General features: G+C 43.6%; 1 protein-coding gene across 1 annotated transcript in view; it reads right to left on the reverse strand.

The window, feature by feature from the left end:
* The window catches only part of BEND5 (BEN domain containing 5), a 109,919-nt gene that overhangs the window by 35,944 nt on the left and 46,808 nt on the right, over window positions 1-27,167 (reverse strand). The window contains exons 4-5 of the mRNA XM_086952405.1: window positions 22,538-22,603; window positions 20,561-20,671 (exon numbers count right to left, since the gene is read on the reverse strand). Of these exons, the coding sequence (XP_086808531.1) occupies window positions 20,561-20,671; window positions 22,538-22,603 (177 nt within the window). The remainder of the gene's footprint in view (window positions 1-20,560; window positions 20,672-22,537; window positions 22,604-27,167) is intronic.

Genomic DNA, 27,167 nt, shown 5'->3' on the forward strand with positions numbered 1-27,167 from the left:
TCCCTTGTACTGTGACCTGCAAAAGGACCCCTGAGGAATGAATGTCTAAAAGGGCAACAGTCGCCTTGGCTATGTCCGCATCTTTCTTGAGATTTTCAAGCCTCTGGCCTATCTGAGGAGGTCAAAGAGCAGGTTCAGTAGATGCTGCTCTGTTTCTGGCTTAAAGCCAGGAATTTGGAGCCAGGCATGACAGCTGACCAGGATGCTGGTATTAACTTCCCTGGCAGCAATGCCTGATGTAAGTAGAGCGCAGCGGATGGTGGTGTTGAGATGGTATTGCCCTCCGCAACCAACTCTTGCACACACTACCTATAATTCTCAGGGAGGTGTAGGAGACGTTCTTCCATTTCATCTCAATGCACCCTGTCATATCAGGAGAGCCGACAACTGAGTTGGCAATTGTTCAGTGTGCGGCTAATTGTACTGCCACCCTCTTGCCTGCTGTGTCAATTATTTTGCTCTCATTGCCAGGAGGTGGGGCGCCCCCTGTACCCAGAGTGTTGGAGCATTTACGTGTCGTGTGGGCTATGAGAGAGTCCAGAGGAACGTGGGCGCTTTTGTAACGGGGAGCATTGGGTTAGGTTCTGTACTTTTTGTCGACCCTAGTGTTGTATCTTGGTTTAAGTGCAATGCATCTTCCCTGTTGATCTGTCTTGCTGCGGCTCAGCCAGTGTGGGTGAACAGTGGAATGTTGGTAGGTGTGATGAGATGACAGAATGTTGGGGATGCCTGGTGGATGAGTGTCAGTTGAGAGAATAGATCTGAGCAGCAAGGGAGCTGCTCCTGGTGGGGCTTCTGTAATCCTGTACTGAGGATTTATACTTCATCAATAAACTTACTTAATCATCATACCTCGGCTACATCTTTCATCTTATTTCATCTGGCGACGAGCAAGAAACAATCTACGTGTACTTAAGGATAAAAAAATTGGATTTATGAAGAAACTTACAAGATAACCACAAGAACCTCCAGTTAAAACTACGGATTATAAAGAAACTTGGCACCTCCAATGACCTTGCACTGTTCGTACACAACGGTAATGTGCCAGTTTTTACATCCTGTTTCTACTTGCTGACCTGCTACCCAACAACTGAAATGTACCAGTTCCTGAATGCAGATCCTGATGCTTCTCAGTTTGGTCAGCAGTTCCTGCCTGCACACAACTGAAGTGTGCCAGTTCCTGCCATCTTTCTCTTCAAACTACCTGTTTCCATGAGGAAGAGTGTCAAGGGCTACTACTGTTTAATATCCTGAGAACGTCAGGGAGTACTCTCAGAGCTTTAGAGGACTTGTTACTGTCCTACTGCGTTGGAGGAGTGGTTCTCATTCCAACCCAGTATCATCCGTACCAGAGCTGCACTCATCATGATATGGATTAACGCTATCTCTCCATGGATGAGTCTCCCTGATTGCAGTAAGAGAGGATGTGTGTGACACATTCTGTTTTCAATGTGCATTTATCAAGTAAAGTGTCTGTATTACATTGAGGCTAGCAAAACGGTTACGCTGTGTTTCAAATTTTTTAACAGAGAGCGCGCGCAATCTTACCAACTTATTGATCCTGCGCGGAGCAGCACGAGAACCCATCATGACGTCGTGCTTCTTCTGACGTTGTTTTCAGATATTTCGATGCTAAGGGGTGCCGTGAGTCACCCGGCTCGGAGTGTCCAACGTGCCGCCATCGTGTGATTGACTCGAGCTGCTAATTTCCAGTGAGTTCTACACGTTCCTCGTCGACCACGTTTTTACATGTCTATCACGAACGTCATCATCTTTCAGCAAGTGGCACCATATACTTTGGCATTTGTCTTCTGGAGTGGATTGCACTTCGCTGCACCCTGCCAACCAAGTTCTTCTAAGACCGGTTCACATCTGACCGTGACCATCCTCTAATCTTCTGCACATATGGCGAGTCACGATGTTCGTTTTAAATCTGAAGAAGTTTTCTACTGGTCATTCCCGTTGGGCTCTTACTTGCCTGTGAATCTTCATGATGAACTTTACAGGGCAGTTACACAGTTGGAATGTGTGATGAGATGATAGAATGTTGGGGATGCCTGGTGGATGAGTGTCAGTTGCAAGAATAGGGCTGAGTAGCAAGGGAGGTGCTCCTGGTGGGGCTTCAGTAATCCTGTACTGAGCACTTATACTTCATCAATAAACTTACTTAATCATCATACCTCGGCTACATCTTTCATCTTATTTCACCTAGGTGTGATGTCTTGAACCATGAATATCTCTTCGACTGAAAGTCTCGGGCGCAGTCTTAAGCATTCGTTTCAGCGTAGGGAGGAACTGGATCTTTAAAAGTGTTTCCACAAGGAAGTCATTGCCTCCTTGAACTACGTGCATATCTACTTTATGAGAAGTAGCTGCCTTATGTATAACCTCATGGTACAGGGTAGTGTCATGGGGGAGGCCCTCTAGTGAAGTTGGAGAAGGTGGCAGAGAGCTGGTGGTGAAGGATGAAGAGTAGGAGGAAAAGTGAAGGAGGAGGAGGTCGAGCTGGAAGGGGGTTAGTGCCCAGTCTTATGTCACCTATACTTTAGAGGAGAAGTGGATTTCAAGGATATTTGTTCTTCAAAGAATAATGTCCTCTTCCTTGGCAGAGAATCCTACGGCTTTGTTGGCAGTAGTTTAGTGTAGATCTTCCAAGTTCGTGGGTGGATGAAGAGCCGCTTTTTGAGAGTGTCCAATTACTCTGGAAAGCGCTAGAGAAAAGGCTGCCCAGAGATATCGTAGCTGTCCGTCAATGGCAGTTTTGGCACCAAGTGGGTTTTTGGTGTCTTCGGTGTGAAGGCCTTCAGTGCCAATGTTGACCAATATAGGCTTCACTCATGAATCCAAGGACAGTTCGGTGCCAGCATCGGTTTGGCATCACCTTCGATGCTGTAATCAACAAGCCTGTTGCCACTGAGAAAGTGTATGGTTTATGGGTAGCCTTTGGGGCAGGAGAGAGGAGCGGAGATGGCTCCATGGGCTTTTTTCGGTGCCAACAATAGCCCACATGTAATGGTGGTCCAGCAGGATGCGTCTCTGGGCTTGACGCCCGACCCCTGCTGGGGCTGTGTTCTGCCTGTCCATGGGGGTCGCTGTGCGGCCGTGGGTTTGCTGCTGCTCTCCCTTGTGTTCAGAGGGCAAGCTTGCCTCTGAACTGGACTACACCAGCTGGGCCTCAGCATGGCTGGCTGTTTACTCTACCTTAACGTTGCGCTCCCTGAGATATCGAGGAGTGCCCTTTGTCTTGTCTCCCGGTCTCAGATGACCCAACCTTCACTTGCGACAGTATAGATGGGTCTTCTTTAAAAGTGGGAGGTGAGGCAGGCCTGGCATGTGGTCTTTTCTAGCTCGAGAAGAAGCAGAGATTGCAGGTTTGATGGTGGTCATACCAAGGTAATTTGGCATGACACTGTGATGCGCGAGAAAGGACCCTGCCAGTGCCTAGCTGGAGTCAGCAAGTAAAATATCAGGAGGTGTAATAGCTGCCAGGTATTCACTAGGTATTCCCCTTCACCCCATCACCTCGTTTTTACCCTACTATTCCCTCGTGCTGCCTTTTTGGGTGTCATAGTAATTGAGGTTTTGGTGTTCGCTCTGGATGTTGTCGCCGTCGTCTCCTGCCACCACCATCCCCCTTTTCTGTTTGGTTTTCTCATTTCCGTGCATGACGTTCTTTGCGGTGAGGTCGAAGCAGGATGATCAAGGGAGCTGGCAAGACAGAGTCCTAGAAGCCATGAAACAGGTTTTTTAGAGGACCTATGCACCAAGATGGAGAGCATAGGAGCTTTAATATATGACGTTTGTGAATTGGGGAACACCAAGCAGCTTACCGGACTACCCTGCCGACGGGCATTGCCGTGAGGGAAACGGCGGGAGTACAACACGCCGGGAGGCGGAGGGAGGCGTCCAGCGCTAACGGACTACACTCCCCAGCACTCCCTGTGTCTGCAGCGTGCCCGTGACGCGCAAAGAGCGCCCGGAGGCGCCAGTTAAAGCCTGACACCCCCTCTCGCCCCGCGAGTCGCGCGCGGGAGAAGCCCGGGACAAGGGCGGGCCGTCTGTGGCCGTCAGGGGCCAGAAGAGGCCGGGCAGGGCCACCCCCTTTGGTTCGAACTGTGAGTACCTGCAGGAGAGGTATTGTGGAAAGTTCGTTTTCCCCCACCTGTTTTAAGAACTAATCTTTTGAGACCTTTTTTGACTCACCTCAAAAATGTCAGTCCAAAGTACCCTACCAGATAACTATTTATTGAAAGTGGTCTCCAGAATCAACAGTGACAGAAGGAAATCACTGGGGAAAAGTACTGCTTCAGACCCCCCACTGAACCAGTCTGCAGATGTTATCAACTGTAATAACTCAGATAATATTGATATTGAAACGGACGCTGTAGCGGAGCCTGACAATAATAGTATCAATGTTGATCTAACTATGGTCCCAGACAATTTGATAAGGGGGAACGATGACCCATGTGATAATTCTGGGGGGACTCCTCAGCAATCCGGTAGGGCTACCAAGTTTATGCGAGCCTGTAGGAAAACGGCTCCCAAGCGAGGTAGCCACATCACTAGAAAGAATAAAAAAGATACCACTCAAATGGAGAATACCGAGGAAACAGGATCTTCGGGACAAGATAAATTTGTTTCTATTAACCCTGACCAAATTGATCTATTATTGTGTACTATCTACAGTAAATTTAATACGGTGGTAGAGCCTTTGTTAAATAAAATAGGAGACCTACAGGCCGAAGTAGCTAGATTAAGGGGCGTGGTGGATCAGCATGCTGATAAATTGGAAAAGTCTATATTAGATATTAAAAAGCCAGCATGCATAGCTACTGTCTCTACAAAAGATAGGGTGCAGCCACTAACTACAACTAGCGCCCCCCCCCATTAATACCAGGAAACATCCATCTAAAGAGCCACCTGTATTGTTACCTACTATGACCCAGGCAGGTAGATCTTCAAAGCAATCAAATGTTGGGGCGACAAGCACTATGTCAGGTACTACACAGAATGATAGACCTACATTACCAGCCCCTAAGACAGCATTGGCACCAGTGGTATCAGCTCCACCAGATGCCACAGGGGGATCCAATGGGGTACCAATACGGATATGTAGGCGTCCAGTCGATCTTCCACCCGATTGTGTACCTTACGTCGTGGTTTTAACTAACGTCCCGATCCTAACCCAGCCCCCAAATGATCACGAGACGGCGGATTCTTTGAGGAATAAAACAATCTCCTGGTTAAATCGTCATTGTGGTTACCCAGTCGGCTACTCTGACCAAATCCTCTCTATCAGAAGAGTCAACTGGATCGGTAACACCAAAAAAGCCTGTGGGGGGGATTGTGTGATCATTAATTTTAAGCACCCGCAACATGTTGCGACTGTCTTGCTTAGAGCAGCCGCAATCACACAGTCAGAGACAGAAGTAGTCGCTAGACCACTTGGCTACTTTTATAATCATCTAAGCAGGCAACCTCCCGTCAATTGTAAGGAGAGGGTAATGAGTAATTTTACCTATCCATCTCTGGTAAACAGACCTGCGATACCCAACTTCTGCCCTGGTTTACAAAATGGCTTATTCACCCCACCCATGCATATGGTGAATCCTATGTCAGGGGGGAATAATTCTTTAATACATACCACCAACCCATTTGTATCTTTTGGTAGTACTCCCTTGTTTGATAGCGGAATGGTCTACCAGGTTCCTACTCAGAACAGGTTTCAGTCCCTGAGCTACTTAGACCAAAATGATTGACATGAGATTGACCCGTTACGGGATGCTGTAAATAGTACTTTCAATGAAGAAGTAATTTTGTCTATAGATGAATTGAGCAATGATGTGTGCTTAGACTGTACGCCGATAGGGGGCGATGTCTCAAATTTAATACCTAACATAGAGCCTTTTAACATAGGGAATAACATGTCCATATCTAGTGTTGAACAGCCTACTGTAAGTCACATTGTCAGTTGGAATATTGCTGGTTTAGCGGCTAAGGAGGATACGTTAGGATGGAAGGACTTTGTGCATTTATTCAATATTCTTTGCCTTCAGGAAACCTGGTGCAAAAACTTTAAAGGCATCGACGGTTTTGTATCCTATGAGCTTCCAGCATTGCCTTCAACCCACGGTAGAGCTAAAGGAGGGTTGCTGGTGTTGATTTCAGTTAAATTACCCATCTCAGTGAAAAAGTTTGTTAATGTGGGGGCTCACTCACAAATTCTATGGCTTACACAAGAAGCTGGCAGAAATATACTTCTGATTAATTTTTATAATAACACATTTGATGGCACTAGACATGTTGCAATTAATGAATTAGATATGACATTGAACAATCTCGTGATGAATTTTAATGGTGTATTTGAATTTATTTTTGTGGGGGATTTTAATGTTTCTGTGTGCCCACTATCTTCTCAGAAGGTTTGCGGGGTGTATAACCGTCTGGGGGAAGCTGATGTCCATTTTCCTCATCACACCTATGGGGAAACCTTGAATAATTTTCTAATTCAGTATGACATGGAAATTCTGGACAATGCTAAAAATGATGTGGGTGAATATATTCCGACTTTTAAAGGAAGGGGCGCTAACACCATTATTGATTTTATTTGCATGTCCTCAACCCTTGCTCCGTTATGCCCCACGCCTAAGGTGATTGATATTATGTTAAGTGATCACAACTGTCTGATTACCGAATTAACTTTCTGGAACAATGTCTAGGTTTGTGAACAGGGTAATATTGTTAATATTGAACCTCATAGACAGAACGGGTATAGATTGAGGTGGAAGGGAGAAAAAGCGGATATAACATCTGATTCCATCATTTCTAGTTGTCTGATGGAGATCACGGCAATATTAGAACAGGATGTCACCTCAACTGACAGTATTGACCACTTTAACAGAATCAATTCAACCATTAACAAGAAGTTTACTAAAGAGGCAGGGCCCAAGAATAGGTGTAAAAGGGGTTGGTTTGATCATGCTTGCTCTATTGCCCGGACTGATCTTAAAGAGGCTTTAGCAGCCAAACCAAGGGATAAGAACCTGGTGGTTCAACTTAGACAGGGATATAATATGACCCTTAAACGTAGAAAAGCTGAGTTACAGCAGGAAGCGTGGGATAACCTTAGCCAAGCAGCGGATACGAATAATTGTACCCTGTTCTGGTCCACGGTGAATAGCCCATTCCTAAAAGATGATAAGGCGCCAGAACTCACATCTAATGTGAGCATGGAATCTTGGATCCAACATTTTTCCAATATCTTCGATTCAAGTAATATAACAGTTTCCCATGAAGAAAGCTGGCCCATCTTAGCCTTAGATATTACTACAGAAGAAGTCATGGCTAGTATAAGAACCAGTAAAGGAGGAAAGGCCCAGGGTCCGGATGGAGTCCCCATAGACGTGTATAAGACTGCACCGGAGATTTGGGGCCCATTGTTGACCAAAATCTTTAACGCAGCCATTTGTTGTAAAATACCGTCTACCTGGGAAGAGTCAATAATCATCCCCATTTATAAGAAAGGTGACCGGGGGGATGCTAAAAATTACCGACCAATATCCTTACTGGACTCATCTGTTAAAATCATGAGTAGGGTTTTCCTAGTAAGACTAGAGGAGTCAGCCAGTTTGGTTTTAGAAAAGGCCGTGGTACCATTGAACAGTGCCTGAATTTAGAGCTCTTGGTCGGGAAATACACCCTGGCCAAAAAAGGGTCGTTATATTTATGTTTCGCTGACCTAAGTAGCGCTTTTGATTTGGTAGACCACGCTATATTATGGGTCAAATTATTAGAAATGGGGGCACCTGAAGGCATAATATATTTCCTTGCCCGCCTGTACGAAAAGCTCCGTACCAATGTCCGTTATGGACCTAATGGAGAATGTACGACTAGGTTTGGGATAGGAAGAGGTATTAGACAGGGGTGCGTTTTAGCACCCCTGCTTTTTACCCTCTTCATAAATGAGGTTGATTCTGTCCTGCAGACAGTCGCTGCGGATGCCCCTAGAGTTAATAATCTTAATATACCTGTACTACTCTATGCGGATGACGCAGTGTTACTGTCTAGGACTCCCTTGGGTCTTCAACGTTTGATGGACCGTTTTGTACAATTCATCAAAAGTAGGAAACTGGTAATCAATAAGACTAAAACATATGTAATGGAGTGTGGGCCGGGAAAAACCAAAATTAAAGGTAAAACCCACTATTTAATTGATGGTGAACTGGTTAAAAAAGTTGAAAATTTTTGCTATTTGGGAATTACTTTTTCCAATAATGGGAGCTGGGCCACTGAACATAAAGTTGTCAGAACCAAGATGATCAGGAGTGCCAACGGGGTCTTTTTATTTGCCAAGAAGCTGGGGAATAGACGTCTTAAAGACATGTTAAAAATGTACCAATCTAGATGTCTTTCTGCGGCCCTTTACGGGGCTGGCGTCTGGGGGGTGTCACCTGCGAGGAGCCTTCAGGTAGAGGAGAATATCTTCCTGAAAAGGCTCCTGTGCTTGCCCAAGTCTACCTCCAACTCCTTGGTTCATAAGGAAACAGGGATTCAAGCCCTAACTGATATGATCATGCTAAGGCCCCTACTACTGTGGCGCTCAATTTGGCTTAGCGACGGTACCTCATTGAATAGAGCAATTATCGAGGACTGTCTTTCATTAGACCAGCACTTAATGATCCCTTGGATTAAATACATTATTGAATGTTCTCAAAAGATTTTCGGGACCAATGCGATTAATGATCCTTACAGTGTCTCGGTTATCTCCAAATCAAATATGAAAACAATTTTTCTGAATTATTGTAATGAAAGGCATTTTTTGGAGGATTCTAAGTTATCCACATGTGTACTGTACAATAGCATGAATGAATTTATTGGATTTAGTCCGTATTTGTCTCAAGTAACCAGAGTTTCGCACCAGTTTGTACTGACCAGAATGAGGATGGGAATAGTACATTATCTTGTTGCGTGCCCTAACATTAAAATGCGCCCTATTGGCCCATGTGAATGTGACAACAAAACGGAACAGAGCACTAAGCACTTTTTATTAACATGCGAATTGTATAGGGAATTACGGAAATTCTACCTGAAGCCTATGTTAATCAGATTTGGAGCGAGAACTACTACAGATGCTATGAGACTGCTTTTTAATTTGAATCATCCGGACATTTGCTTTTTTACTGCTACATTCCTGCTTAAAGCTATTAGCGCCAGGAAAAGTATGTGTTTTTAAAATATTCATATATTTTAAATATTTATTCCATCCCCCTCTGGATATTTTGTATTATGTGTTTTTTTTTTTTTTTAATGAAATATGTAATGTTTAATGAATTGTTTGTATTTGTAACTGTATGTGCTTTTATGGACATGTTTTTTAAATGTTCCGAATAAAGCTTTATGAAATGAAATGAAATGACACTGTGGGAGGTATTGGAAGGAAGTACTTTCTATCACTGACCTGGCATTTTCGTCAAGAAGGCACAAGAGATGAGGGGGATAGGCACCAAGAGGGGCAGAACCCTCTGCAGAAATTTTCGATGTGAGTGAAATTATTGAAGTTTGTTGAACCACCATGAAGAGGGATCACAGATCAGTTAGAATTGTTATGCGACAACTGGCTTTGAAAAGGCCAGCGGGCAAGCTCTATTAGGTGCCGGACACGAAGGCTCGATTGGTACATAGTCCAAAAAGATGGTGAAAACAAAAACAATCCAACAATGGAGGTGGTGCCAATATGAATTACCAACTAAGGGAGCAGTCACTATACCCAATGACTCGTAAGACTTCTACGACAAAAAAAAAGTTGCAAATTGTCAGAGCCCAATACTAGGTGGCAGGACTATGCAGAGCATGTGTATCTACAGACACGCATGCTAGCAACAGCATTTCCCAGAAATGGAGGGGGTGGTGTAATAGGGAAAACCCTGTAATATGCAAAGTCGTGTGTTGAAGGCCTGCTGTCCATAACCGCTAACTGTATTAAGTCAGGATCTTAGATTTGCACTGGGCAGTGGTTCATACATGCACCAATATGTTATCTTTCAAAATTTACTTACCAGATTACTTTGTAGCTTTGCTTTCAGAAAAGGCTAATGCATCACCTGGCCACTGGAAAGAACTAAGGGGTTCTATCTGAATGCCCTTTTAAGCTTTCTTGAACTGACTAAAACTCGAACACACATCAGGGGCAGACTGGCAGTGCAACACAGATTAAAAAGACAGATCAAAAGGTTTCTCCCAACCTGCTTATATCATGGCCATCTGAGTCTTATTAAAAGACTGAACAGTATCCAAAGCTGGAGCTCCTAATAAAGTATCTGGTGAGAAGTTTAGTTTTGTAAAACCTAGTTCCCTTGATCAACAATCACTGTCCATGAAGAAATTGAACGGATACGCAATCAAATGGTCAAAGATCGACCCGGAAGAGATGACACAGAGGATTCTCGGAAAGACACACTACTGGATAACCAACTGCTTGTCCCCTGAGACACCACCAGAATCAATTGTCACCTCTTTCCAAAGCATCCAAGAAACAATAAGAGACGAGCTATTCATTAAAACAAAAAACAAGTCCAGACTTCCTACTGCGAGATGGTTCGATTCCACCTGTCGGAAGGCACTCACATCCCTCAAAGAAGCTCTACATAATCAACCAAGAGACCCCCCAAAAATCTCCCAAATGAGGAAAATCTACAATACCGCTCGGAAAAACCGTAAAAAACAGATCAAGCGAGACCTTTGGCTGCGACTACATGATAGTGCACAAAGGAAAGACAGCGCCGCATTCTGGCAGACCATAAGATCACCCTTCCTGGCCAACGCCAGTGACTCGGATCATCTAGATGTGGCAATAACTGAGGAGGACTGGGTCTCCCACTTTTCAAAAATCTTCGGAACACCATCAGACGCCGCACTAACCATCCAAACACAGGAACCCGAACTGACGAAGAACAACATCTATCCGATCAATCTACACTTTACTTTAAGTGAAGTCCTAAAGGCAATCAAGGCCTCAAAACCAGGCGCGCCCCTGGTCCAGACGGGGTTCCAATGGATTTGTTCCTACACGACGTCGACCATTGGTCGAAAATAATTACACGGGTTATGCTAGCAGTAGCCTCAACCGGACTCTTCCATTCATGGTCAACCTCGACATTACTACCCATCTTTAAAAAAGGTGATCGCAATGATCCAGCATGCTACAGACCGATCTCCCTTCTGGACTCCACAGGCAAGATTGCAGGTCGACTACTCCTGGACCGACTACAATCCTGGGCCCGGGAGAATAACATCATTACCGACCTGCAATACGGTTTCCAGAAGGGGCTCGGAACCGTAGAACAGGCCCTAAACCTCGTGCTACTGGCCGGAAAATATACACGAGCTAAAGGAGGTAACATCTTCCTGGTCTACGTAGACTTAAGCGCGGCATTCGACTGCGTCCAGCACGCAAAGCTCTGGCAAATTCTAGCTCACCTTGGTGTGGACCCTCCCATATTAGCCTTTCTAAGAGAGTTATATACCAACGCAGAAGGTCGAGTCCGTTATGGCATCAACGGTGAACTATCACGGCCCTTCCAAATCTCAAGAGGAGTAAGGCAGGGATGCGTACTGGCTCCCTTCCTGTTCAACCTCTACACAAATGGACTCGAACAGGCGATGTTGGAAGGGAGCCAGGACCTTCCCCAGATAGACCACCGCTCGATACCCATCCTCTTGTATGCCGACGACTCTGTAATCTTGGCACGGACCTCAAACCAACTCCAGCGACAGCTAAATAAATATGTGACATTTATGGACTCACTCGGCCTCAAAGTCAACATCAAAAAAACTTTCACAATGAACATTGGCCCAAGGACAAAAGTATCCAAGCCCATAATGATTAATAACAACAGACTAGAAAAAACCCAGGTGTACCCATATCTGGGCATCCTAGTGGAGGACACAATGAACTGGCGCAAGGCAGTGGAAGCCAGAAATCTCTCTTTTCGCCGTGCTACTTCCGCACTAATCACCTTTTCGAGGAAACTAGGCAAACCAGCCCCACAGGAACTGTTAGCCATATATTATGCAAAATGCCACAGTGTGGCTACCTATGGAGCCGGTATCTGGGGCCATGGATGTATTGACCAACTCCAGGTCACCGAAAATGCCTTTATTAAATACATCCTAGCTCTCCCCCAAAGCTCCCCGATTTTAGCCTCGCACCGGGAGCTTGGCATTGAATACATTATTGACACCATCCGATGCCAGCCTATCCTAATGTGGCAACGAATATGGTGCAACCCTGAAAGCCACATAACCCGATCCCTTATCACTGACTGTCTTAGCTTATCAAACTGGCGGAAAATCCCGTGGCTTAATTACATCCATAAGTTCTTCAAAGATCTGGACTGTGAACATTACTTCCTTGAGCCACCTTCAATCGAAGACATTTCAAAGAAACAGCTAAAGCAAATATGTATGGGCCATCTAAGAGAACTCCGTAACCAAGCAGAGATCACCAAAGTACAAAACGAGAAAACCTGCGTGTTGCAGACAGGAAAACTCATTCAGCCCTTCTTGACATATTTCCTGTCAAAATACGAAAAATTTTTAATTACAAGATTTCGTTTTGATCTCTTCTATCGTCTGGTCTCATTCCCGGAAATAAAGAACTGGACCCGTAATTTGATGAGATGCCCCTGTGACGGAGTTTCCGCACAATCCACGATCCATGTCGCCCTCTTTTGTAAATATTACAGACAGGAAAGGAAAACATGGATTATTCCTATTCTCCGTTCCAGTGGACTCAGACAATCGTATCCAGCACTCTCCCATTTACAATCCCCGAAATCCCCGCATGAAGCCAAACTGATAGCAACCTTCCTGAAAACAGTAATTTTAACACGTCGCAATGTTTCCATTTAAAATAGTATTTTTCCAATTTCCAGAAACTGTAGTACCATTCCAAAAGTTTCTTTGTACAGTGATTCAATTTCTGTGACTTTAATACTTCTTGCTTTTTACCTTTGATTTATATTCAAAAAGTTCTTTGCAAAATGTACTTTTTATGATTATATAAACTTATAAATCGAATAAAAGTTAATGAAATGAAAAAATAAATAGTTTTGTCTCTACATTAGATGGAAGGAGCTAAGGCTTTATGCAGCGTTTATACGCCCAGCAAGGCAGAGGATGTATGATTCTTTGAGTACCAGAATGAACTGTCAGTTTTGATCTGATAAGCCCATGCCAGAGTACTCAGAAGGTGGCGGATAGGTTGCATTGCTATCATGGCGCACCAGGGTTATGATTTTCAAATCATTATGAATTAAAGCGAACAAGTTATTCAAAGCATGCAAACCATTCAGATTTAGGCAGCTATTTGGCTGGTAATGGAAGGAGCAGCCCTGTATTTGTATTGTGCATTATAATAAGATGTAAGGGCTGCTAGTTAACCTGGTTACTTTACTGCAGCATGGAAGCACACTTGCTTGGGCAAAAGTTAGTCTACAACAACCTCAAATGATGAGCCTGATAAACAGTGTCTACGGTGGTATCGCTTGGGGCAATTTGATCTACAAATGGAGAAGGAACAGGAGTATGAGCATGTGATACAGTCAATCCTGATATTATAATAAACCAGGCAGCCCCAGCTGTGCTATGTGCCCTTAACTGGGCTGCTTTTCTGTCACCAATCCCCAGAAGCCTGCTGTTCGCTTCAAAACCTACCTATCAAGCAGCATATCCAGGACAGAGCAGCTACGTGCTTTGCACACAGAGCCTTTTACAAAACTGGATCCCAGATTCACTGTAACTGGGTAGTCCCAATATGTTCCCAGGTAGGTCCCCCAAAAAATATTGTAACTACACCACCTCTCAAAAGTCCAGCATTTCACATTACGCTTCTTAGTGAAATACCCAAATTGAAGCGTTAGGCCATGTTGCATATTTCATGTCACTTCAATCCGACCACAGGAACATGGGCATCATGGGGAAGAACAAAACACAAGAGGGTGTTGTCACACCACTTGTGTTTTGTGCTCCTTTTTAGTGCAAATTGCTGATGCAAAGACCCATTTGATGCTAAAAAGAAACACTAAATACCATTCTTGAATTTTAAGTAGATTTGCATAATACTTTCTGAAATCTTACTGAATTACTCTAAAGGAAATTACATAAATTTTGCACAACGGTACTCCTATGGTCTCAGAGACCAGGAAACATGTTCCTCCTGTCCGTTCCGAACGTTATGTGTAGACACTGCAGTTGCTGAGCTTTTTAGATCTTTGGACTGAAACTGTGTTATAATCTCCCATCTGTCTTTTGAAGCATTTCTAACTTTACCTTCTTTAATAAGACTCTAAAGACCTACTCACTTTGTTAAGATCTGGTGCTACTATAACTTTTGTTCTCTGGTCCTTTTAGAGTTCCAAATGTTAAGATACCTAGAGATGCGTGTGTGCTTGAGAAATAAACGAAATATTAACTCTGTGATGGAGTCAAGCAGCCCTCAAACAAAGTCAATGACTTAGATTCTCTGTTGTTTTTATGAGGAAAAGAGGTTTTTCTTACCTACTCTAACATAAACTGGACCCATGACGATGTAGTATCATGGGGCCCTGAATCATGATCGGGTCTGGAACACCAAATTAAATATGAATGTGTCTAGAGAGATAGATATTGGCCTCCAACATGTCATGCAAGTAGAAAACAAACACACTTGGGCAGTGATATGATAAGCAAGGGTGAAAACGCAATGTGTCAAAGGAATCAAGGTTACATTTCAGTTCAGTTCAAAAACCTTTATTTCGGTCACTAGGACCATAAAAGCATACAAAGATAAAAAGAACTGCATTATAAATTTAAAACATTCCAAACAGTGCAAATGTGACCAATTCCATCAAAGGTGATTTGGGTACACATGACGACATAGTATTTCCATCACTAGAGTACAGCACTAAAGTTGCAAACCATGGGCAGAATTACCAGATAGTGAATCAATTAACTTAGTGTAGATAGATAAACCCAATGCATACGGCAAAACAGCAGTATTGTAATAAATAATTAAAACCACAAAGTTCAATTAAAAAACTACATTGATCATAAAAATTGTAAAAGCTGTTTCCCATTACGATAGTCTATGCATTGGACACTTGTGTTGGTACTGCAGTCAGGCTAACATCTTTTAGTTGTTTTTCTTTTTGTAAGAAAGCCCATCTCCTTCGCCGCATTGCGTTTAGAAACCGAGAGTCAGCAAAAACAATGGGATTGGAGGTATCGTACTTCAAAACTCTGAATGCCGCCATACATTGCGCAAACCCCAGATTCCGACACAATTGTAGAATCCAACGCCTTCTTGTTGCTTTATACCCGGGACTAAAGAATAGAACATGCAGTTCAGACTCATCCAGGTTATTACAGGCAGGACACCCACGTAGGGGCAGACCAGCCCATTTAGAAGTGAAGGCCCGGAGGGGTAGGGTGCTGTATCTGAACTGCACATATAATTTCCTTGCTGTGTGGGGTAGGATGTCATCCAAAAAGGGTTCTAATTTGTAGTCCTCCTTAACAATGAGGAACTGTGTAGTTAAATCTCCTAATTTCGGATTTACCTGGATGGCCTCAAGCTTTTGAGTTTGATACATTCTCAAGAGTTCAGCTCGAGAAACCAAAAAGCTTGTTTCTTCAGGATTACTCCAAAGGGTTGGTTTGCCTATCCTTAGACATAGGTGCTTACATGCGCAAACCAAGGAACTTTTTTTAATACCCCTGGATAGGCTAGTAGGTCCTTGGTTTCTGCTTGGTACTAAGCCAATTCTGGAGTCACCCAAAGCCTACGCCAAAAAGTTAAGGGTCGTAGGGCAGCCTCATCTTCAATCGGGGCAATGCCTATATTTAACCGCAAGGGGATTAACGGGGTATAGGCGGGAGGCCCAGAATTTGTCTGAGGAAACTGTTCTCAACTTTTTTTAGAGGTTCAGAGGAACAGTGACCCCAGAGTTCAGCCCCATACAGCGTGGCTCCCCTAGCTTGCACCCTATAAATCTCAGTAGGGCAATGGGCTTGATAGTCGATTCCCTTACCAATTTAGCTATGCCCCCGGAGGTCTGGGCTAGTTTTAGCTTGGCTTTAGCTATTTGGGGCGCCCACTCCATGTTTCAGTAAGGGTGACGCCCAAGTATTCAAATACAGAAACCCTTTCCAGTGCAATGCCATTAAGTTGGGGATTTGAACATATTTTATTTGGCGAATTAACTACCATGAATTTAGTTTTCATGGTGTTTATCACCAGGTCCCTATTATTACAAAAAATGACAAACCTATCCAGTATCTTCTGAATCCCCATCAGCGTCTTAGACATCAAGAGAGTGTCATCAGCAAACATCAATGTACCCGTGCAAACAAGTTTTGTGTGACATCGATCAAACTGATCGGTCTGTAGTTTGCAAGGTGTAGAGGAGAGCCCTTTTTGAAGACTGGGAAAATTTCTGCCCCTGCCCCGGTCTCAGGGATTGGCATGCCACTCATAATGGCGCTAAATAACACACAGAGATAGGGGGCCCCAGATGTTTGGTTCCTCCCGGAACAAATCCCCGGGCAACCTATCTAGACCAGGTGCTTTACCTGCTGGTACTTTCTCAATTGCCGAGATGACCTCACAAAGAGTTATCCCAACAGCCACCTCATTGGCGTGGCTAGGGGCAGTAGCAGATGAGTCCTTTACCCGCCCGCTAACTGAACCCAAGTCGCCTAGGGGAGCTCTATGGTTAATAGAGTGTGGGTCCAGATCAGTTTCTACTGCATACAATGCCCAAAAATTATCTGCCCATATTTCTGCTGGAATATTAGGTTCAACCGCTGGGTTACCCTCCCTACTACCTGTTCTGACTATGGCCCAGAATTCTCTCATGTCCCGGTTCAGTAGGGCGGTTTTAATGTCCACCCATTTATTATCTTCCCAGGACTACTCTGCTCGGGAAACAACTTCTTTATATTGAACTCTCCTAATTTTAGTTAATGGCTTGTTTTTTTCTTTAATGGCCACTAAAAGCGCACGTTTGGCCTTACAACAGTTATCATTAAACCACATATGGGTTGCCATTTTTGTTTTTCTAGGGCGTACTAGCGGATAAAAAAAAACCTGCTAGTTTTGTTGTCAAATTCTTGTGGAGTACTGCAACCTGCTTAATATGGGCTGGATTATCCCAATCAGCGGGAACGCAGCTGAGTTCCTGGAAAGCTGGAATTACCATTTCATAAAGAACTCCCATCTTCTCGGGTGTTTGTTTTATTGCTCCCCACCTAATTCTTCTCCTATTGCTAGTGAGAGATACCCTATTCTCTAGAGCAGAGAATACCAGAATCTGGAACCTTCAGAGTTAATATCAGGGCATTATGGTCATTGTCAAGTCGTGGCAAGACAGCAAAATCCAGAACCCTATACCAGGATCTGCACTCCACTAGAATATAATCAATTAAAGATGCTAGCCCGATTCTATTAAACGTTGTGCGACCATTACAGGCTCTCAGGGAATAGTTTAAAAAATGGTATTTATTTGGAGTACCAAGGGGGACCATAACTTGACCTGCTGGACTTGTGGATCTGGAATAGCCCACTGGAGGTCCTCCTCATTGATAATCATGTCATGAGCACCAGAGAAGGGTTCGAAATGAAAATTTAGATCTCCTCCCACTATCAGCCTCAGATTTAATGGCACCACAGGGATAAAGGAGTTTAAATCGTCGAGAGTTTTTGATTCCTGGGACAGGCTTACGGGCACAAAGTAGACATTAATGATGGCAAACCTCAATTTGGAAGGAAAGCTAAGCATTACACATTGTACGTCTTTAGAGTGGGTAGTCAGGGGAGTAGGTGTACAGCCCAAATGAGAGGCAACCCAAATGCATAATCCACCAGACAGTCTGCCCCTCTCTCTAGTGGTAGCTGGGATGCTAAATATTACAAAACCCGCCCTGTCGTAGTCATCTCTTGCCCAAGTCTCCTGGAACAAACAGACATCAAACTGACCCACAAAAAGTCCCTACTCTGGGCAAGAAAGTTTATTCTTAATGCCAGCTACGTTCCAGGATAGGATCTTCAGCACGCTACCTGGGCATCAGACTCCTCCCGAAGAATTGGTGGGAGCTTCGATTGTTCTTAGATGGTTAATCCCCTGTACAGTGTCAATGGAATGGGTAGAGTGATTAATGGGTGTAAAAAAACAGATCTACTGGGAGGATATCTGTAGCTAGGATTCTGTTCCTCCTCCATTTGTCTAAGATGCCCCAAGGGAAATTTTGCCCTGGAAGGGTTATGACTGAGGGAAAAAAAAGTTCTCACATCTGTACGGGGCTCACCAGGTGTGGATTTATGGTTTGCTAGCAAGCGTACCATCAGGGTTTTTTTTAAAGTTAACAACAACACAGTCTCCTGGGTTAGATTTGTTACTAGGTCCCACCCAATCTACCCTCCGCACCATTAGATTTTCCCCAGCCCTCTCATAGGGGAACTGTCTGTGTGTTGCTAACCAGAATAAGGTCTTATTGCTAAGCTGTAGCTGGGTCTCCCTCTGAGAATCTTTGCGAGGCGGGACCCCTGTTAAAGTAATTACGTAGGAGCGATGATTCTGGGGGGAGGTTTATAATTGGGAGAGTTACATCTGTCTTACTTCTCAGGTCTTCTCTGGTTACATTTACATGTCACATTTAATAATGGCAGCTCCCTGGTGTCACAGAGTCAAAACAAATCTAAAAAGGTAATTCTAGATCTAGTCTGATACCAGAAGATGCATTTATATAAATATGTGCCTTTGACTGGAAAGTAATTTTAACCACTATTTTTGTTCAAAAGTTCTAAATCACCATTAGGTTTTGTATTAGGATATGGAGGTCAGAGAAAGGAGGACATTCATGCAATCTATCTTAGACCTTAACCCCTTCGATGCTCATGACTAGCTCAGCTCGTCATGCAGTACACTGGCCGTGTGCTCATGACAAGCTGAGCTCGTCATGATCCATGAAGTTTAAGATTCCTCAGCACAGGGGGGAATTGCTGCAGCACTGATGGTGTTAAGCAATCCTGGATGCACATAAGCATACTTTGAATGGAATAAATATCTGACAGAACTAAGAAAGTTAGTTTGAAAAATGCAGCATTGCCCTGATTGTAAGAAAGCTCAATTCAAGCCATCACAGTAACTGTTGTACGACACATTAAACAGTACAGCGCACCCACACTCGATAATGGGCTAAAGGGTAAGATTCAAAGTCTCCTAAATCTACAGGTTCTACTACCAAGGCTTACAAATGATCCAATCAAGATCATCATCCAAGTCACATCACAAGGTGTCACTCTCACAAATCAAGTTACCGTAGGATGGCTATTAACACCATGCGCGCTAACGGAATTCCGCTTGCACGCTGGGTTTTGCGGAAACGCATGTTACGTGACGAGCTGGGCTCGTCATCAGCGTGCGAGGAGGCTACGCCATGACGAGCCCAGCTCGTCATCAGCGTCGAAGGGGTTAATCCTGATGTGAAACCTGTGGGCAGGGTTTAAAGGCACCTATTTGGAAAGAGCAATAACCTAAAATATCCTTAGAACCATGTACACCTCCACAACCCCCTGAAACAGGGTTGTGGCCACCTTTTCTATGGTCTTCAAAATATTCTAGGGATAGCAGCTAAAACAAGATTTTGTTTCACTAAATGGCTTTAATGATTTAAAAGAGTTACTGAAGGAAGCAGCAATAGTGGAGGGTCATTCCTGCATCACAGTACTGTAGAAGTCTCCTGCACATGGAACTGGCAGCATTTTGCTTATTATAGTAGTAGGTATAGAATACATTTACAAATTTTTCTCAGTGCACAAACGGATTTTGTGCAGAAATGTGGATTCCTACTCCAAAGTACTGTTTTGGTGTTTTTTTGTACGAATAGAGGTCACCTACAAGCGGGGTAGTTCCACGAGCGGGGTAGTTCCACGAAGTATGAAGATTTTTGCCGAGAGCTATAGGCTAAATATGCAAGTATTCAAGGGAAGTGTCAATGGAATGATACTTTAGAAAGAAGTACCCAACTAAATAATTGCAATTTGTGAATTATTTTATCACCAAACCATTATACACAGATAAAGTGGGTGCCATACAGACATGAATGGGGTACATGACATTAACAACTACAGGCCTAGATCCCCTATTAGTTTCCAAAGCTCCTTGTCACAGCATTATGCCAGTGTTTGAATTTACGAGTATTTTACCGAAAAGCAGTTAGCTCCTACAAGCCACAAAAGATACTGTGACTACTGAATTAGGTACATCTGATATACATACTCAACAGGTTATGTTTGGACACAGCACCCAATCCAACTGATACCTCCCACATCTAACATGTTGAAATACACATTTTGCCCAGAGACAACCTTCATTAGGAGTAACACCAATTGTGCCACCAGTACAACCCTTATGGCTTTCACATTATGAATTTAGCTGTACTGCAATCCTGATGCTCACCACATCAATGGCAACCCACTGACTGGTAATGACCCAAATCAACTCCCCGCACGTCAATGACTTACCATCACTTGAACCAGAGATTTTAACAGTGGGATTGCTGGACAGGTGTGACTTAATTGGCTGTAAACACACACCCTCTTCTGCTCTGCTCCTTCGGAATGGATTGATTTGTTCTGCAAATGGAAAAGGACTACATGAGGGATGTCACAACGAAGGTGAGAGGCTACTATGTCTAAAAGCAATGACATTTGTGTACAATATGCTAAAAATGTGCCTTGAAAGCATTTGCAATTTTGATGGCCTTAACAAAAGTGAACAACACAATATGTGTTCCTTTATAAATAGTAATTTTCAGACATGTTGGATGTTATGTGCCTTTCAAGGGCATACTGGGAGTCAACTGACAACTTGGAGACTTCATACCGATCCCTTTTATGGTGAAGCAGTGCATGAACATGCTTGCAATTGACAAGGAGGAGAAGGGTGCATATGACGTGTATTAAGAGTGATAGCAAAGTCTCGTTTTGGTGGAGTGATAAGAGTTGTAAGTGGCACAAAATGTGCATGATTTGATTGATTTTATTTGAGTATTTATAAAGCGCTCAACTGCCCATAGACGTCTAGGCACGAATACCTGGAAATACAGCCAGGTTGCCAATGAGACTGTGTGTGAAAGGTTAGTTGACCAAGAGGCAGGTTTTTAGTGCTTTTCTGAAGGCTAGAAGTGTTGGGCTGTTTTTTATACCGGCTGGGAAAATGGTCCAAGTTTTAACAGTTCCTACCAGGAAACTTCTTCCACCCTAACAAGCTCTCTTAAACCTGGGTGTTTGCAGTGAGAAGACCTTAGATTTCTAGGTGGTATGTACCAGTTCAGTCAGTTCTTCAGATATTGAGGACCAGAACCGTGACGTGCCTTAAACGCTAGGCATTGCAATTTGAATGGGGTCCTCTTGTCCACTGGGAGCCAGTGCAAAGTCCTCAACTTGTAAGAGAATGGCTGAAATATCGGGATATCCAGCAGCAGTCTGGCAGTCGCGTTTTGAAGACACTGCAGCTTTTGAAGGTGGTGCGTTTGGATCCCTACATACAGCGCATTCCCATAGTCCAGTCTGGACAAGGCAAGTGCTGTCACCAGGATTTTGAATGTTTCCAGAGGAATGAAGGGGCACATTTTCTTGATCATCTTTAGGATGAAGAAGATGGAAAAAGTAAGGGAGCTCATTTGGTTTATGAAGGTCAATTTATCGTCAGAGATAAAGCCTAGATATTTGCCTTATGCACCGGGACTGGAAGGTCTCCTAGTCTGGATGGCCAAAACCTGGGTGTCCAAAATGAGGTATCTGTGCCAAACAGGAGAACCTCCGCCTTTCCAACATTCAATTTCAGGTAGTTCGGACTCATCCACTGATAGACCGGTCATAAGGAGACTGAAACTATCTTCAATGTTGCTGGAAATTGACTCTACCAGCGGAGTATAATCAGCATATGAGACCACTGAGAAGCCAAATTGCCTGATGATTTTAGCCAGAGGGGAAATGTATAGATTAAACAGCGTAGGGCTTAAGGCCGAGCCCTGTGGCACCCCACACGGGAGCGTGAACTGTTCGGAGGAGTAGGCTCCGGCCTCTACTGATTGAGCCCTGTCAGAGAGGAACGAGGACAGCAGTTTGAGGGCCGTGCCTCTGATATATAATTCTGAGACCCTGTTGACTAAGATGACATGGCTCACCGTGTCAAAGGCCGCCGAGAGATCTAGTAAAATCAGGGTGGCCTTTCCCCCAACATCCAGAATAGAGCTCAGTTTTTCAGTAGCCATAACCAGTGCGGTCTCTGTACTATGCCACTACCGGAAACACCTTTCTGGAGGTTCCAAGCACAACCATCAGAAAGCCAGTTTCATGTAAACTGCACGTGTTTTGTGCATGGCAACTGAAGTCATTGATTTGGAGACTTTAACCCTTTGCATGAGTTGTTGGGTTACCTATATGTGGCATGCTATGGACAATGGCAAACAGACATGAACCGCTCACAAATCTTACCTTCCAGGGCACTGTCAACATCCTCTTGTAAAAACATACCATGTGGCGCCAAGTCTGAGCTGGGAACTGTAAAATAGAAGAACAGGCCAAGCTCAATCAATGGAATTATGCAGTGGCTCATAAGAACTATCCAAGTGCTATACATCTGACGCTAACCTCCTGCCAAAAAACAAAAGTCTCTTAAGCACTCATCACATGATATTCGGCTGAGAAAGTATGCAACACACGTGGCTCTGCAGGCTAATGAGCTGCAAATAACAGTGAGGACAGATAATGATTTATTTATGTATCATGCACAGTGCTGTTATGTGACTTTAGGGCATAATTGCAGTACATGGAAGTGACTAACTGTGGGACCTCACTAGAAGACTTCAGTTATGCAAAGAGAAAAATGCATCTGGTTTACTGAACAGACTCTTCAACACGACGATGCTGAAGAGGCAGGGTCCTTCATGAAGGAGACGTTAGTTCTGTTGCCGTCTTGATGCACGATCAATCTTTACTTCAAGAGGCTCGCATTCAGGGTTCAGATGAAGGCTAGCAGACAGTAGAGGTTACTCTGGAGTATGCTTCAGGCATTCCTTATATGTTGGCCCATTACGAAGGTTGTTTAGTTCCCTTGCTTCTTTCAGGTTAATCTTGTCATTAGTTGGAGATTCCTGCCTAAGTTCCCACCTAAGTTACTACCGCAATACAGTGAGATGTCAAGGTATTTTGAGCCCCTTGTTCCAATAAAGTTTATATCTAACCAGCTTGTGGCTGAAATCACTGGATTTCTTTGTAAGGGGAACAAGTGTAGATTACTCTGCTGTAATCCAGCCACAACAGTACTAAGGTTCTAGTGAGGGTGTTACAGTAACTCCTCTGGAGAGAGGCTGGAGAGAAGAACCCTTTCCAGCATCATGAGATGCATCACCCATGTGATCTGGTGAACAAAGGACAGATATTAATAGAACCACAATCTAAGGGTGACTGTTCAACATGGTTACCCACCAGAATACAGAGCTGGGGCACAGAATATGGTAATGAAGCTATTGTTTGGATAAGAACTCAGCCAGGATTCTTTAGTTGAAGTTTGAGAACAACAAGGAAATAAGAATCCTGGAAAATGTTGCAGAAACTCTATTGAATCAGTGAAGGGGAGATGCCATCCCAACCACTTTGGATCCGCGAGATACGAAACCTGTGATTGCAGCCCATGATTCGATCGCCCCAAAAGAGTTTCATAGTCAGTTCGGTCTTCTGCCACAGAACCGCTGGGAAGAATCAGGATTTCCTATTCATCTGATATTCAGTGTTAGTCTGGATGTAATGCCCTAAGGTTTGATCAACACTGATCCCTGTATTGGATATTGTTCCCTGGAGTTGGTTCGTGAGTTTGCTCGTCATGATCACAATCACAAAGGGAAGGATTGCATTTGGCCAGTATTTCATCAACCTCTGGGATATGCTATTGAAACTGTCAGCAGTGAAGTTATAATGGAGTGTATGAGTACTGTGTCTTGCTTGAAAAATATATAAAAACCTAGTCTTTGATGAAGGACCCTGGGCATTGCTCAGTATTGAGACTAGAGCCTATGTCTGGGAGCAGAACTGGGCTTAAATTTGTCTTATTCCTTCCTGTGTATCCTGGACCTTTAGCTATAACGTTAATGTTATGCAATGATCACTATCAGTGAGTATCTAAGGGTGACACTAATCTAAGGAAGACTAGCATAGTTTGCTTGAGCATTGTTCGCTGTGCCATCAAGATCCCTGCTTTAAGAATGTAACGTTTAACACGAGTTATGGTTAACTCACTGGAATACAGAAATTACTGAACGGTCACAGGTGCAAATGGTGCTAACTACTTTTATATACATATGTGTGTCTCTTACAATACAAAGCTCAGATTGATTCCTGCAAATACCTAAATTAGAATGTGGCATCGTGCCCCGGATGATGAAAAGCTGCAAATGGCAAAATCACCATATGTCATCAGTAATGAGCCCTTCAACCCACACTACAAGCTCACACTGCAAGATGCTATTTAATTTGCACATACACTTCTGCAAACTAGGCGTAGTGTACAAATCAGCTTGTGTAACAAGAACCTACGTTAGACGTTTGCAGTCTCATGATTGTCTGTGTGCCAGCTTGTGACCTATCATGATCAAAAGACTGGGAGCCATGCATTCCTGCACTGCTCTCCCTCTCAAAGCACTTGCCTACCAGTTTATTAGATTTACTAAGACCGGTGAATCACCACAAACACCAGCTTGCTTCATTGCATCTTAGCAACTGTGAGCTTTTGTTGAGAGGGTTGTAATTCATGGAGTACTTTAATTTTTAAATAATCTGGCTGGTATGACGGGCAATATTATTCAACTAAATCTCAGTTAATATCAATCGGATATTTGCATAGAGATGTCCTGCCCCGCTGCGCCTCTATTAACCACACTACCCACAACAAGTAATTGGAAATCTCAGTTACGCGGGCATAACGGCCATATATCTACCATGGAGTGGAGTACTTGGTGGCATGGGCAATGATCAATTGGCACAGTGGTCTCCAAGATGTTGCTCACAGCACTCTAAAATGTTCCCTTTGATTCAGTAGCTCTGTTTTAAATTGCTATTGCTACACCGCACAACATGTATTTCTTAACGTCAGCATGTGCAGCCTTTCAGATTTCTTCTGTCCGGTGGCTTCTTAAATTACTGACGCAAGCACAAAGATAGCCAGAAACCGGTCCTAGGATGCTTGATTGAGGTCCAGGGAAGACATGGCTTGGCAGTTCGGGCTGGACTGTTCCCATGAGGAGCATGGTCAAGACTGATTTGCATATGGCCATGTCTGAACTGGGGTGGCGTGGTGAGCAAAATAACGATGGATTAAACCCAGATCTGTGACTGGGGATAATGTTTTGCCATTGTGCAAGATTCCGTCCATCATCTTGTGTGTTTTGCTGCTCGCCCTATGTGGGAAGGGTATGCCCAGATGTGGGTCCCGTGCTCACTAAGTCACTGGAGTCTAGCGATCCTGGCTGATGACGGCTGATAGCCAGAAACCGGACCTAGAATGCTTGATTCCGGTCCAGGGAAGACATGGCTTGGCAGTTCGGGCTGGACTGTTCCCATGAGGCACAGGGTCAAGACTGATTTGCATATAGCCATGTCTGAACTGGGGTGGCGTGGTGAGGAAAATAACGATGGATTAAACCCAGATCTGTGACTGGAGGTGAATGTTTTGCCATTGTGCAACATTCCATCCATCATCTTGTGTGTTTTGTTTGTTCTTTATTAACTGATCCTGAGAGGCATGTTAAGGAGACCCCTGAATTTCCTCGAAACCCAGCATTGAATTTGTAACAAGTTTCACTAATCTTAATGACAAAATGTCACTTAAAAAGCATCATGTACAAGCTAAGTTTCATAAACAAAGTACTGTTTGATGCCACAATCTCCCTTTAGCAGGTGATCTTTAAATCCTTTTATTTTACTTACCAAGGCACTGAGTTAATGTGCTTTAAAAACACGTTGTGGTCCTAAACCTTCCAAGATTGTCTTGAGGGGAGAGGTCGAATGCTTCAAATCCTACCCATTTTTGCCCATTTCTCGCTGGCCTGTGTGCCTTAAATTTGATAATTTTCCACCATTTTTCAAGCAGTTCCTTTGCATTTACCTTCAGCACCTTATATATTGGTCTTTAAGACACACTTCTGGAATTGGTACTTGCATGAACTGTATTTTATAAAAAGCATTTTGCCACTTTGTTTCTGAAATAAATATTTTTCAATAAATAGCTTTATATAGACACACTAGCAAAGGATGTCTACATAGAATTATCCTTTCAGCTTTAATTCGTAATAACAAATCTATGTCAATAACTTTTACTGTGGTTTGAAGTTTGCTCACCATTTCTTTTCATACTAAAATGTTGTTCATTGTCCACTAAAGGTCGGGGACCCTAAATCATGAACGCTGCTGACCAATACGTTTTTTGGATGCTTAATTTGGTTTATATACAAGAAAGGATTCTCAATTATGAGTAATATGTGATTTTATGAAAAGGTCACGATAAAAACCGCATTCTGTGCGCTCCGCGGAATACAGAAAACTACGCGAACGGAGCAGAGTTCACCACCCAGGCCAAATAAAAACACACATCACAAAAGGTTTCAGTTAAAAAAAACTCAGGGCAGGCCTGTGTAAGGTGTTCTGCTCATCACTGGTTGCTCTACTGAAGCCGGGCAAAAAAATTCTATGAAAAGTAGTAAAACCAAAAAGAAAGTACAGAATCGGAGTCTGAAGAAAATAAAGATACACTGGCTTATGGAACCAAAGGCAATGTGGCTTAGCAGCAAAATAGGCACATAGATTAGCTAAACTACCAGGCTGAGGTTTAATACGCTAAAGCGTGCAGCATTAGGACATTAGAACGAGACACACACGAGGAAGCCAGCAGCAAGGACAGAAAGGGCTATACTGGCAAAATTCACACAGTTCAATACAAGCCAAAATGTAGGCGCAAGGACACACCAAGAAGGCAATACCCTAAGGTGAGAGACGAGTACTCAACAGGTATCAGCTAACACCTTATTGAGAAAGTCTCAAGAAAATGGCTGAAAGAGGCTGGTTGTAGAAAGCC

Source organism: Lissotriton vulgaris, chromosome 1_1, assembly GCF_964263255.1.
Source record: "Lissotriton vulgaris chromosome 1_1, aLisVul1.2, whole genome shotgun sequence".
NCBI classification, from domain to species: Eukaryota; Metazoa; Chordata; class Amphibia; order Caudata; family Salamandridae; genus Lissotriton; species Lissotriton vulgaris.